At 37.7% G+C, this 13490-nt stretch overlaps 1 protein-coding gene across 3 annotated transcripts in view; it reads left to right on the forward strand.

The window, feature by feature from the left end:
• Positions 1-13490, forward strand: part of SPATS2 (spermatogenesis associated serine rich 2) — a 149502-nt gene that overhangs the window by 116315 nt on the left and 19697 nt on the right. For all 3 annotated transcript variants that reach the window (XM_003988666.6, XM_019834880.3, XM_006933672.5), the window contains 3 exons: positions 5012-5273; positions 7196-7375; positions 9737-9872. In XM_003988666.6, the coding sequence (XP_003988715.1) occupies positions 5012-5273; positions 7196-7375; positions 9737-9872 (578 nt within the window). The remainder of the gene's footprint in view (positions 1-5011; positions 5274-7195; positions 7376-9736; positions 9873-13490) is intronic.

Below are 13490 nucleotides of genomic sequence, written 5' to 3' on the forward strand. Positions count from 1 at the left end.
CTAATTTCCAGGGGCGCCTGGGTGTCTCAGTCAGTGAAGCATCCGACTCTTGGTTTCAGCTCAGGTCATGATCTCATGGTTTGTGAGTTCAAGCCCCTCATCAGGCTCTGTGCTGACACTGTGGAGTCTGCTTGGAATTCTCTCTTTCCCTTTTCTCTGTCCCTCCTCCATTCACATTCTGTCTCTCCTTCTCTCCTTTCTCTCTCTCTCTCTCTTTCCCTAAAAATAAACATTTTTTAAAGAGACATAAATTTTAAAAATGTGCTAATTTCCATGATATGAATTTTCCAATTGTCCTTTTGTTGATGTCTCACTTTATCCCATTCTGGTCGGAGAAGACACTTTGTATGATACATATCTTTTTAAAATATCTGTTGAAACTTCATTTGTATCCTTATGTATGGTCTATCCTGAAAAATGTACCATGTACATTCAAGAAGAGCATACGTGCTGTGCTGCTCTTGTTGGGTAGAGTGTTCTGTTTATGTCTGTTAGATCTAGTTGGTCTGTCATGTTGTTGGTTTTTTTTTAATTTTTTTGGTAACATTTATTTATTTTTGAGACAGAAAGAGAGAGCATGAACAGGGGAGGGTCAGAGGAAGAGGGAGACATAGAATCTGAAACAGGCTCCAGGCTCTGAGCTGTCAGCACAGAGCCCGACGCGGGGCTCGAACCCACAGACCGCGAGATCGTGACCTGAGCCGAAGTCGGACGCTTAACCGACTGAGCCACCCAGGCGCCCCTGTCATGTTGTTTAAATCCTCTGTTTCTTTACTTATCTTCTGTCTGGTTGTTCTGTCCATTGTTGTGAGTAGGATATTGAGGTCTCCAAGTATTATTGTACAACCATTTTTCCCTTTAATTCTGCTGCGTTTTGCTTCACGTATTTTGATAGTCTGTCATTAGGTGTACACATGTTTATAATTGTTATATCTTCTTGTTGTATTAAGCCTTTTATTAATACATAATGTGTTTCTTTGTCTCTTATAACCTTTTTTAATTTAAAGTCTATAGGCTTTATTTAAAGTCTAAAGGCTATATTAATAGCCCCAGCTCTCTTTTGGTTACTATTTGCATGGAATACATTTTTCCATCCTTCCACTTTCAGTCTATTTGTGTCTTTGAATCTAAAGTGAGTCTCTTGTAAATAGCATATAATTGGATCATGTGTATTTATCCATTTTGTCAATCTCTGTCTTTTGATTGTAGAGTTTTATCAGTTTACCTTTAAAGTAATTACTGATAAGGAAGGACTTCTGTCATTGTGCTATTTGTTTTCCATTTGTTTTTAACTTTTTTTCTATCCCTCATTTTTTGCCTTACTGTCTTCTTTTGAGTTTAATCTGTATTTATACTGAAATGTTTGAGTTCTTTTCTCATTTCCTTTTGTGTATATTTTATAGCTATTTTCATTGTGGTTACTATGGAGATTACATTTAATATCCTAAAGTTTTAACACTAATTTGAAATTATACCAGTTTATATTCAATAACATACAAAAACTCTGTTCCTTTACAGCTCCATCCCCACTTCTTTTGGTTGTTGATGTCACAGAATTATATCTTAATACATTGTATTCCCCAAAGCATTTTATTTTTATTTACTTATATTTTTTTTATTATTTTTATTTTCTTAATGTTTATTTTTGAGAGACAGAGAGAGTAATAGCGTGGGAGGGGCAGAAAGAGAGGGAGACAGAGGATCCAAAGTGGGCTCTGCACTGACTGCTGTGAGCCGGATGCAGGGTTTGAACTCATGAACCTCAAGATCATGACCTGAGTTGAAGTCTGATGCTTAACCAACTGAGTCACCCAGGTGCCCCAAACTAATAATTCTTTTAAATGCATTAGTCTCATGGGGCGCCTGGGTGGCTCAGTCGGTTGAGCGTCCGACTTTGGCTCAGGTCATGATCTCGCAGTTCCTGGGTTCGAGCCACGCCTTGGGCTCTGTACTGACAGCTCGGAGCCTAGAGCCTGCTTCGGATTCTGTGTCTCCCTCTCTCTCTGGCCCTTCCCCTCTCGAGTTCTGTCTCTCTCTCTCTCTCTCTCAAAAATAAAACATTAAAAAAATTTTAAATGCATTAGTGTCTTAAATTATGTACAAATAAGATCTGGAGTTACAAACCGAAGTAGATTTTAGATTAATAGTTCTTTTTTTAACATATTAGTCTCTTAAATTATGCAGAAAACCAAATATATAGTTACAAACCATTATAATAATGCTGGCCTTTATAATTGCTCATGTACTTACCTTTACTGAGATTTTTATTTTTTCATATGGCTTAAAATTACTGACTAGTGTCCTTTCATTTTATGTTGCAGGACTCCTTTGAACATTTCTTATAGGGCAGATCTGGTGGTCATGAACTTCCTCAGCTTTTATTTATCTAGGAATATCTTAATTTCTCCTTTACTTAAATTTTTTTTTTTTTTTAATTTTTTGAGAGGAAGTGAAAGAGTACATGAGCAGGGAGGATTAAAGGGAGAGGGACAGAGAATCTCAAGCAGGCTCCATGACCAGCACGAAGTCTGACATGTGGGGCTCAGTCTCACAGACTGTGAGATCATGACCAGAGCCAAAATCAAGAGTGAGACACTTAACCAACTGAGGCACCCAGGCACCCCTCTCCTTCACTTTTGAAGGATAGTCTTGCCAGTTATAGGATTCTTCGTTGACCATACTTTTCTATTTCAGCGCTTTGAGTATATCCACGTACTGCCTTCTGGCCTTCATGTTTCTGATGAGAAATCTGATGAAATCTGATGATTTTATTGAAGATTCCTTGTATGTGATGAGTGACTTCTCTCTTGCTGCTTTCGAGATTCTGTCTTTTGAAAGTTTGATTATAATGTGTCTCAGTGTGAATCTCCTTGAGTTCATCTTACTTAGAGTTAATTAGGCTTCTTGGGTGTTTATATTCATGTTTTTCATTAAATTTGGGAAGTTTTCAGCCAGTATTTCTTTTTCAGATATCATCAGATATTATTTCTGTCCCTTTATCTCCTTTTCAGACTTTCATGATGTGTATATTGGTCTACTTTTTGGTGTCCCACAGGTCCCTTAGATTCTATTCACTTTTCTTCAATTTTTTTTTTCTTTCCTCTTCCTCAGACTTTACAATTTGCATTCTCCAATCTTCAAGTTCACAGATTTTTTTTCTTCTGCTACTGAAATCTGCCTTTGAATCTTTCTAGTGAATTTTAAAATTTCAGTTATTCTATTTTTTAACTCCAGTATTTCCTAATTAATTTCTTATTTTTTAATGTTTTTTTATAAGTGAAATCACTTGTTTGTTTTTGTTTTGAACGCTTATTTATTTTTGAGAGAAACAGAGACAGTGTGAGCAGGGGAGGGGCAGAAAGAGAGGGAGACACAGAATTTGAAGCAGGCTCCAGGCTCCAAGCTGTCAGCACAGAGCCCGATGTGGAGCTTGAACTCATGAACCACGAGATCATGACCTGAGCTGAAGTCGGATGCTCAACCTATGGAGCCACCCAGGCGCCCCTTATGGATTTTTTAATGTATTTTTTGAGAGAGAGTGCAAACAGGGCGGTGGGGGGGGGGCATTCAGAGAGAGAGGGTGACACAGAATCTAAAGCAGGCTGCAGGCTTTCAGCTCTAACTCACAAACCCTGAGGTTATAACCTGAGCCGAAGTCGGACACTTAACCAACTGAGCCACCTAGGCACCCCTCTTAACTAATTTCTTTTAGGTTTTCTATCTCTTTATTGACATTTACATTTTGTTCATACTTTGTTTTCTTGGCTTTGTCCAGATCTTCTTTTAATTTTTTGAGTATCTTTAAGACAGTTGTTTTGTTTTTTTTTAAATTCCAGTTAACATACAGCATAATATTAGTTTCAGATGTACAATATAGTGATTCAACACTTCCATATATCATCCAGTGAGTGCACTCTTTAATCTTAATAACCTACTTAACCCATCCCCCTATCCACCTCCCTTCTGGTTACCAAAGGCAGTTACTGTTGATTTTTTCCCTTTAAGTAGATCATACTTGTTTTTTGTAGTTGTGATTTTATGTTGAAAAACTGGACATTTGAATCTAATAATGTGATAACTTTGGAAATCAGATTCTGCCCCTTCCTCAGGATTTGCTATTTTTTTATTATTGTTTGCTTTCTGGGGGCACTGCTCTTTTTATTTCCCTGGAAGTCACTCAGCCAAAGCTGGCAGGGCTTACAACAATGGGAGAAGGTGCAATAACAATGGATGCCTGACTCTTTGTCTACACTCCTGTGATCAAAAAAAGCAGCAGGGATCAGAGTGCAGATCCCCAAAATTTGGAGGACAGGGTCCTTTTTGTCTGCCCTGGCTCCCACAATGTGTGCGAGCTGCTCTAAGAACAGGTGCACAGCTGCCTGCACCCTGAGGTAACTGCTTCTATGAGAGGAGCTGATACTAACTGAGATTAACCACGATTTACTGTCCAGGTCTTCACCTGCAAATTTTAAGTCTTCAGTAGACTCCAGAGTTCCAAAATAGTTACATTACACAGATTCTGCCAGTGTAATTATTGTCTAGTGAGACAGATTACTAGTGCTTCCTCCTCTGTCATTGTCCCAGAATCCTCTGCAGTGCAGTTTTAATTTATGTCTCTTATTAGACTGAGGTTGCACTTCATTCCATGTGTTTGTATCCTATACCGTTTTTTTCTATTGGGCTGTTGTTTTGTTTGTTTTTTGTTAGAGCTCTGTATAAATTTAACTTTTTGTATATAAGTTGGACGTATTTCACATTTTATAATTTATCTTTTGATTTGGTGGGTTTTTCCATGCATACATTTTTTATATTTATGTGTTTGAGTTTATCCAAAGTATTTTACATACTTATTTTAGTCAGTAGTTCAAAATATACAAGAATGTGTTCAATTTTGGGGAGGGCATACGAGAAATTAATAACATTGATTACCTTTGGGTAGCTAGAGTTACTTCTCTGGGTTGTGGGATCTTCTTTTTCTTTTCTTTTTTTTCAAATCTTGAATAACCATTAGAACAAAAAGAAGAAAAGCAAACCAAAGCCTACAGCAGAAGCAAGTAACAGTATCCCAGATTCCAGTAAATCGGTTTCCATTCAAGAGGAACAGACTGTGCCTTCTTCAGAGAAAGGTGGTATTAATGGTTACCATGTCAACGGTGCCATCAATGATACTGAGTCTGTGGACTCACTCAGTGAAGGTATGGAGACACTTTCAATAGATGCCAGAGAATTGGAAGATCCTGAGTCTGCTACACCAGATGTGCTGGATAGAACAGGTGAGTTTATTAACAGGTCTTTGAAAAGTTGTTTTCTGTTGAAAAATATAGGGGCTTCCTGGTTGAAAAAGCAATCAATAAATTGAATTTAGTTAGTCTTTTATTTTTTAGTTTTTGTTGCCTTTTATATGAAAGAGTCAAATTTTGTACAGTTGATTCTTGAACAACGCAGTGTGGACTATACAGGTCCACTTATTTGTGGATTTTTTTCCCCGAAAAAATATAATACAGTACTGCAAATATATTTTCTCTTCCTAATGATTTTTTTTCCCAATGGTTTTCTTAATAACATTTTCTTTTCTCTAGCTTACTTTATTGTAAGAATATTGGATATAATACATATAAAATACAAAACATGTTTATTGACTGTATGTTATTGGTAAAGCTTCTGATCAACAGTAGGCTTAAGTTTTGGAAGAGTCAAAGTTATATACAGATTTTCAACTGCAAGGGAGGGGGTCAGTGCCCTTAACCCCCACATTGTTCAAGGGTCAACTGTAGTTACCAAAGGCCTAGAAAATATAGTTGTTATTCCATTGTCTTATATTTTAATTTTAGTTTAAGTCAGTCTTGTGGAAATCTTTTAACATAATAATCCCTCAGTAGTTAGAGATTATAGAAGGTGACCTTAAGACTTTAAATTGCTTATTATTAAGGACAATGATGATGATGAATTGATGTTGATGTTACTATTTTAGGGCCCAACACAGTGAGGAATATATAATAGTAACTGTAATCCCGTGGCTTTCATGAGAAGTAGACTTGGTTTTTATTGTCCCACATTTGTTTTCTAGTAAAGAATTAAGATTAATGTTGTCAATTCAAATATCTTGCACATTTTTTGTTTTATTAACCATTTTGATGAATGTTGGGAAGATACTGGGAATATGTCTTTTAAAATTGGCTTTTTAATTACTTGGTTGTTAATCCATTTCCACTTGCTCTGTTGCTGCTAGAGTTATTATGTAATGGCAATTTAAAAGTTGTTCTGTACTTCTCAGATGTTCTTTTATTGATTAGCTTGCACACACAAAAAGACTTAGAGAAAAATATAGCACCTACGCTATAACCTCAAATAAACCAAAGATAGTCAGTGGCTTCCCTTTTTTTTTTTTTTTTTTTTCCCCTGAGCTAACTCTTCTTTGATATCCTAACTCTTTGTGCTTTCCCTAAAGCTTTTAAAACTCTTGGGGTACCTGGCTGGCTCCGTTGGTGGAGCATGCAACTCCTGATTTGAATATTGTGAGTTCGATCCCCACATTGGGTGTAGAGATAACTTTTTAAAAATTTTTTTTTTCAACGTTTATTTATTTTTGGGACAGAGAGAGACAGAGCATGAACGGGGGAGGGGCAGAGAGAGAGGGAGACACAGAATCGGAAACAGGCTCCAGGCTCTGAGCCATTAGCCCAGAGCCCGACGCGGGGCTCGAACTCACGGACCGCGAGATCGTGACCTGGCTGAAGTCGGACGCTTAACCGACTGCGCCACCCAGGCGCCCCTAGAGATAACTTTTTTAAAAAACTTAATAAATAAATAGATTAATAATAAAACTCTTCCTTCCCTGGAACAGTGTAAAACTCTTTTTTCCTCAATATAACTTACAGAAGCTATAAGAAATTAGTGCTTCCTTGTGCCCAGAGCTACCAAGGTACAGGGAACAAGCTAGCTTATCTTGAGATGGGTTAACCCAGACTCATCCTTTTCATTCAGGATGAAGTTTAGGGCTGAGCCAGATGCTCCTGATAGTCTTGTCCAACTGATTCTGCTCTTTGTTCTATTTTGTCAGTTGTTTTTGTTCATAACCTTTCAGAGGCATAGTTTTACCTGAAACATTTTTACCTTTTTTATTTGTTTATACTTAAGACTGCTTGATTGATTTCCTCCTAACTTTTACTCTAAAATACTGGCCTTTCTTTGACAGGGTCCATGCTGGAGAATGGCATCTCTGATTTTGAGCCCAAGTCTTTGACTATGCAGTCTACTCAGAATTCTCAACAAAATAGGAATGCTGCGAAATCTCTCTCAAGACCTACCACAGCACCTCAGTTTTCAAATCTGGGGATGGAAGATTTTCCACTCTCTTCCACCAACAAAAAGCTAGGTAAATCAGAAGGCTACCTTTGAGAGAAAACAAAAAAAAAAAAATTGTGCTTTTGGCTAGAGAGGGCAAATTTTCTCCTTGTTCCTCAGATAAGATCTCAGAGGTTAGCAGGTAATACTTTTTCTGTTTTTGAGGCAGCAACTACCCTTCCCTAACTCCCTGTACACAGTTGGAGTCTGATAGTATTTTAGATGCTGTACAGTCTTGTTACAATGACAGGGATCCTTTTAGTGAATGAAAGTCAAACTCTACTGGCCAGAACGACTTTTCTACTAACAGTAACTTGTTTCTTTTATTTGCTTTACTACAACATTTTTGTATTGTTTCCTTCATTTTTATCTCCTGGTTGATTTAATAGTAAAAAGCTCTGCCAACTCTGACATGACGTTTTAAAGAAATCTTTTCATTTCTCTTCACAACTTCATGCGCTTACTAATATCTGTCAGACTGTAGCTTTAAACAAGATCGTTTCCTCTTAAGTAAGTGTGCAGTATCGACTGGTGGTAGTTATTTGCTTTTTTTTTTCACTATACTCATCATTTAAATAATCAGCCAGTAATTAAACAGGTAGAGATGATAGCCCCTCTGAGTGTCATACATCTAAAGCATCGTGGTCCACTCCACTAAATGTACGAAACAGAAATGTAAAAGACACTTGTAACCTGTAGCTCTTTATTGAATTATTTATTCCACACGAGCTAAATTTAATTAGTGAAGCTTCCTTTTAAATCTAACATGACCCTCAGCTTGGTGCAGAAAGCACATCAAAAATACTCAGTCAAGCAAAAAGAAAAGCACAAGGGTTGAAAGCTTTTTAGATTTGGAAAGAAATCAAGTTACGATGAGGAAGAATTTAAATAAAAAATTGGAAATCTATATCTTGGCACATTAAACTTCTTAGATCTATGATTTCACCTATAAATTGTATATATAACTTTGCCATTGGTGAATATAGAAAGGTTGGTAGAACTTTTGGAAACTGATTAGAATATGTTGGGTGGTAAATATATTTCATCTTTACCTATAAAGTTGGCTTATCCACATACAATGTTTTGAACTACTACACAGAGAATTTTATTAATTTTGTAATGCCTGCATGGTGAATTATAGTCCAAACCCTGTCATTTAGAGAGTTTTGAAACACTGGTACCTATTCAAATACTTTACTTCATTTTGGATAGTTTCTGAAGTTGCTGTTGTCAAATTCATTAATCTTTTTTTTAACAGTTTCTAATCTGCTGTTAATCCTATCCAGTGAAATTGTCATCTCAGACATTGTCTTTTTTCACCTCTAGAGGTTCAACTGGGTTTTTTAAAGTATCGACCATGTCTCTCCTTAACATGTTTATGCTTTTCTCTGCCTTCTTGAACTTACAGTATCTGATTGTATCAGCTGTTTTGAGGTCTTTATTTACTTGACTCTACATCTATGACATTTCTGCATCTGTTTCTGTTAGTTGATTTTTCATTATGGATCGTGTTTGTCTGCCTCTTTGTATGCCTAGTAATTTTTTATTGGGTACTAGACATTGTGAATTTTGCTTTGTCGATTGCTAGATAGTTTTTGTGTTTTATTTAAGTACTCTTATGATTTGTTCTGGGACTATTTGGTAACAGTTTGAGGCTTGTTTTTAAGCTTTGTTAGGTGGAACTAGAATAGCCCTGAGAGCTAATTTTGCCTCATTACTGAGGGAGTACCCTTCCAAGTGTTCTACCTGGTGCCCTATTCTGGCTGGTGTGAACATGAACTATTTGTGGGCTGGGTGAGGTCTGAGGCTTGTTCTGCATATTCCTTTCCAGTGGTTCTTTTTCCTGTCTCAGGTAGTTTCCTCACACCGATGCATTCAGAATCCCCTGCAGATCTCTGTACAATTTTCTCATCTTTGTGTAGCTCTTTCCTCTCTAGTATTCTGCCCTTAGAATTCTAACCACCTTGGCCTCCCCAAGTTCTTAGCTCTGTCCTCTCAATTCAGGATTAGGATTTCTCCTCCTTGCACTGCAGCCTGGAAACTCTTTCATGGCAGTAAGTTGAGGCAATCGTAGGCCTCACTTCGTTTGTGTCTTTTCTCAGGGAAAAAGTACTGTCTATCGTCTATTGTCTGAAAGCCAGGTTTCATATGTTTTGTCTGTGTGTGTGTTTAGTTGTGTAAGACAGGAGGGTAAATCCAACTCCTAGTACTCCATCTTAGCCAGGATACTTAGTTAAAAACAAAAATCTATGAAAACATCAATTTTTTGGTGAGGAGGGTGGCCATTAAGGAAACATTTTTAGTCCACATGACATTTGTTAGGTGTTCATATCTAACTTTCAGGTTACTTGTGCTCCTTTTTTTATATTAATCCTTGGGTTTTCTTCTCAAGGTTCCAATATTGAAAAATCTGTGAAAGACCTCCAGCGCTGTACAGTGTCTCTCGCACGGTATCGAGTTGTAGTTAAAGAAGAGATGGATGCTTCCATTAAGAAAATGAAACAAGCTTTTGCTGAATTGCAGAGCTGGTAAGTTAAGTTGCATTTGATCACATGGCACAAAGATGATCATTTATAAACATGGTCTGCCATTCACCAGGTCCTTTAATTTCTGACTCTTAACTGCTCTATGTAGTGGGAAGAAACTTAAAAATCCTGAGGTATATTTAGCTTTCTGCTTCGTTCAACTCCTTTTGGTCACATGGCCATTTTGCAAATGGGTGGTACAGAGAACTCTTTGTGTTCTAGGAATGGGCTTGAGGTTGATACTGTTCAGAAAAGGACAAATAATTATAGAATGGACCATACATCCTTACTTTAGGGTCTGTCTTTTAAACCAGGAACCTGCAACAAATGGCATGATGTTTTTGAACAAAATTATGAAGTAGAAAAGACCTGTCTTTGCTTTCCCACCTCCTGTCATCCTTCCTAATGCACTCTGCCCTAAACGTATCTTTGGTGCCTTATTATTAATCGATTTGTTTTACTTTTGTGTTTTTCAAACTGTGTTCTAAAAAAAAATACTCTTAACTAGGGGCACCTGGATGGCTCAGTCTATTAAGTGTCCAAATCTTGATTTCAGCTCAGGTTATGATCTCACAGTTTTGTGGGATTGAGCCCTGCATCAGGCTCTGGAATGACAGTGCACAGTCTGCTTGGGATTCTCTCTCTCTCTCTCTCTCTCTCTCTCTCTCTCTCTCTCCCTTCCCCACTTGCATGCTCTCTCTCTCTCTCTCTCTCTCTCTCTCTCTCTCTCCCTTCCCCACTTGCATGCTCACTGTCTCTCTCTCTCTCTCTCTCTCTCTCTCTCAAACTTTAAAAATAAAAATAAAACAATAAAAAATACTCATATCTTAAAATATATTAATATGTGTTCTGTAGGGGAAATAGGGTTTGGTAGTTAAAGAGGTTTGAAAATACTTTTTTAAAAATTTTACCACTGGACTTAAGTGCTTCTTCAATGCTAATGTGCACTGTGAATCTACAAGAGGGAGCTATACTATGCTGTTTCTCAAGCGTATTTGACTATAGAATCTTTTGCGGGGAGAAATATATTCTAATGTTTTTTAAAATTACTGAAGATAGTTTTAATCATTATGTATTGAGGTGGTAACTAATACTGAAGCCATAACTCCTTTCTGGGGAGGTATTTGCATTTTATAAGGGACTTGTTTGCAATGGAAAAGCCCTGAGGACCAAATTCAGTAAAGTGATGGAAAGACCAGCAGCTAGGTTGATGTTTGGAGGTGTAAGACTGTCTACTTTCCTTCTCTGTAAGACTTGCCTAGATCTGAAATATGAGAGGAAGCGTTCATGAATAGAGGAAACCTACCCCACTCTTCCTCCCAACCATCCATTTTCTTGCCCGTTTGTGGTTGTATTCAACCACGTCTCCGTTCATCAGCTTAGTATGGTTACTTCATGCCACAAGAAACAAGAGACAAGGGAGTGTAGGCAGCCTCCGTCCTGTGGAATTGAAGAGGGCATGAATTAATGAAGATGTAGAATAAAGCCTCCAAAAAGTTGCTGACACATACTTTTATCATTTGCAAAGTGTAGAATGGTCCACTAAATCATCATAACCAAAAGTACATATATGTTTGCGTATATAGTTTTAAGTTTATTTATTTACTTTGAGAAAGAGAGGGCAGGCACATGCATGGGGTAGGGGGCAGACAGAGGGAGACAGAGAGAGTGAGGAAGAGAGAGAATCCTAAGCAGTCTCTTTGTCCTGAATCCTGAGTTTTCCCTTTCAGGTTTTATAGCTAGAAATTTAATGTCATATCTTCTGTCTTTCTTACATACATGTTTGCTTCAGCCAGAAGACTTAACATTCACATTTCCTCTTCTATATACTTGTTGATGCCACTTTTCTATCCTAATATGTTCTTCTATATCTTTATACTTCTCTAACTCCAAGCAGTCTTCCCAAACTCACCTTAAATTAAGCTCTAACTTCTACGAATATTTCTAAGTAACTGGTTTCTACTCTTTATGAACCTTTTGGGAGAAAGTACCATGCCCTTCGCCCTGGATTACTATCATATCAGATATTATTGACTCATTTGGAAAAGAATAAAGAGCTAAGAGTAGATCATCCCAACTTTGCTTTGATAAGCCTCTGGTTTCCATGACTGTTTAGCTTACTGATTACTTAGCCACAGGATCTGATTGTATTCAGAACCAGCCTAAACCAGGAAATGCAGTTCCGGGAGAGAGATTTGTGAGTTCCTGTTGACTTGGAACCCAGCCAAGGAGAGCCTCCTTCGATAAATGACAAATGAAATGGTTTCCTGCCTGGGAACTGTGTATTTAGGATTGATTAGCAGACGTGACAACCGGGTCAATTTAACTTGAGGAAAGAGATTTACCTGCCCTTTCCTGCTGGTGCCCTTCTCTCTGGCTGATTGGGTTTTTATACTACCTTATTTCAATGCCCTTGTAGTTGCTACTTCAAGACATAATTGGCAGGTAAGCTAACTCCATTTGGCACTGAACCAGAGCTTAGAGTTAATGTCACTCAGGAAGCCATTTTTTGTGTTGGTTATAGTATAAAAGAAAAGAAAAGGGTTTAACAAATTTGCAACAGTAAGATTACATTGATGGGGCACTAGGGGAATTACACAGATAACTGCTTTCATTTTGGGGCCAAATGAAAGCAGACACATACCTGTGGGAAGGTAAAATCAGAGGCTTTTCCAGTATGTAAAACTCAAAATCTGTTTTTTGGTGATCCAGTAATAATCATCTCTAGACCCAAGTTTACTTTTCTTGTCCATTCATAAAATTTGTCTGACTTACATTGTTGGAGCTATTAGTTGACTTAAGTTTAAAGTTGTTAAGGAGCAGGATATGGAATGGAACATGAAGCTAAAGTAGATAAATCATTTTGGACAGTTGTCATATAATATGTTGGTGAAAATGCCAACAGGAAATACACTCAACTTGCCTTTGTAAAGCAACTCAACTCCTTGTTAAAGGAGAAAATGGAGAGGCATCTCTTAAACACACTCAACTCTTTGTTAAAGGAGAAAATGGAGGGGTGTCTGGGTGGCTCAGTTGGTTAAGCATTTGACTTTGGCTCAGGTCATGATCTCATGGCTTGTGGGTTTGAGCCCCGCATCAGGTTCTGTGCTGACAGCTCAGAGCCTGGAACCTGCTTCGGATTCTGTCTCCCTCTCTCTGTCTCTCTCCTCCTCCCCTGCTCACGCTCTCTCTCTCTCTCTCTCTCAAAAATAAACGTTTTAAAATAATTTTTTAAGGATAAAATGGATAAGAAATTTGAAATTCTAAACATATAATGTAAGTCTTTGCTTATGACTGAAATTTTTCATAGCTGATTCCTCATTCACCTTAGAAAAGTTACTTCTTGGCACAAAAGCAGACACTGAGATCAATGGAACAGAATAGAGAACCCAGAAATGGACCCACAAACGTATGGCCAACTTATCTTTGACAAAGCAGGAAAGAATATCCAGTGGAAGACAGTCTCTTCAAGTGGTGCTGAGAAGACTGGATAGCGACATGCAGAAAAATGAACCTGGACCACTTTCTTACACGTACACAAAAATAAACTCAAAATGGATGAAAGACCTAAATGTAAGACAGGAAGCCATCAAAATCCTCAAGGAGAAAGCGGGCAAAAAC

The sequence above is a fragment of the Felis catus genome, chromosome B4 (genome assembly GCF_018350175.1).
Source record: "Felis catus isolate Fca126 chromosome B4, F.catus_Fca126_mat1.0, whole genome shotgun sequence".
NCBI lineage: Eukaryota > Metazoa > Chordata > Mammalia > Carnivora > Felidae > Felis > Felis catus.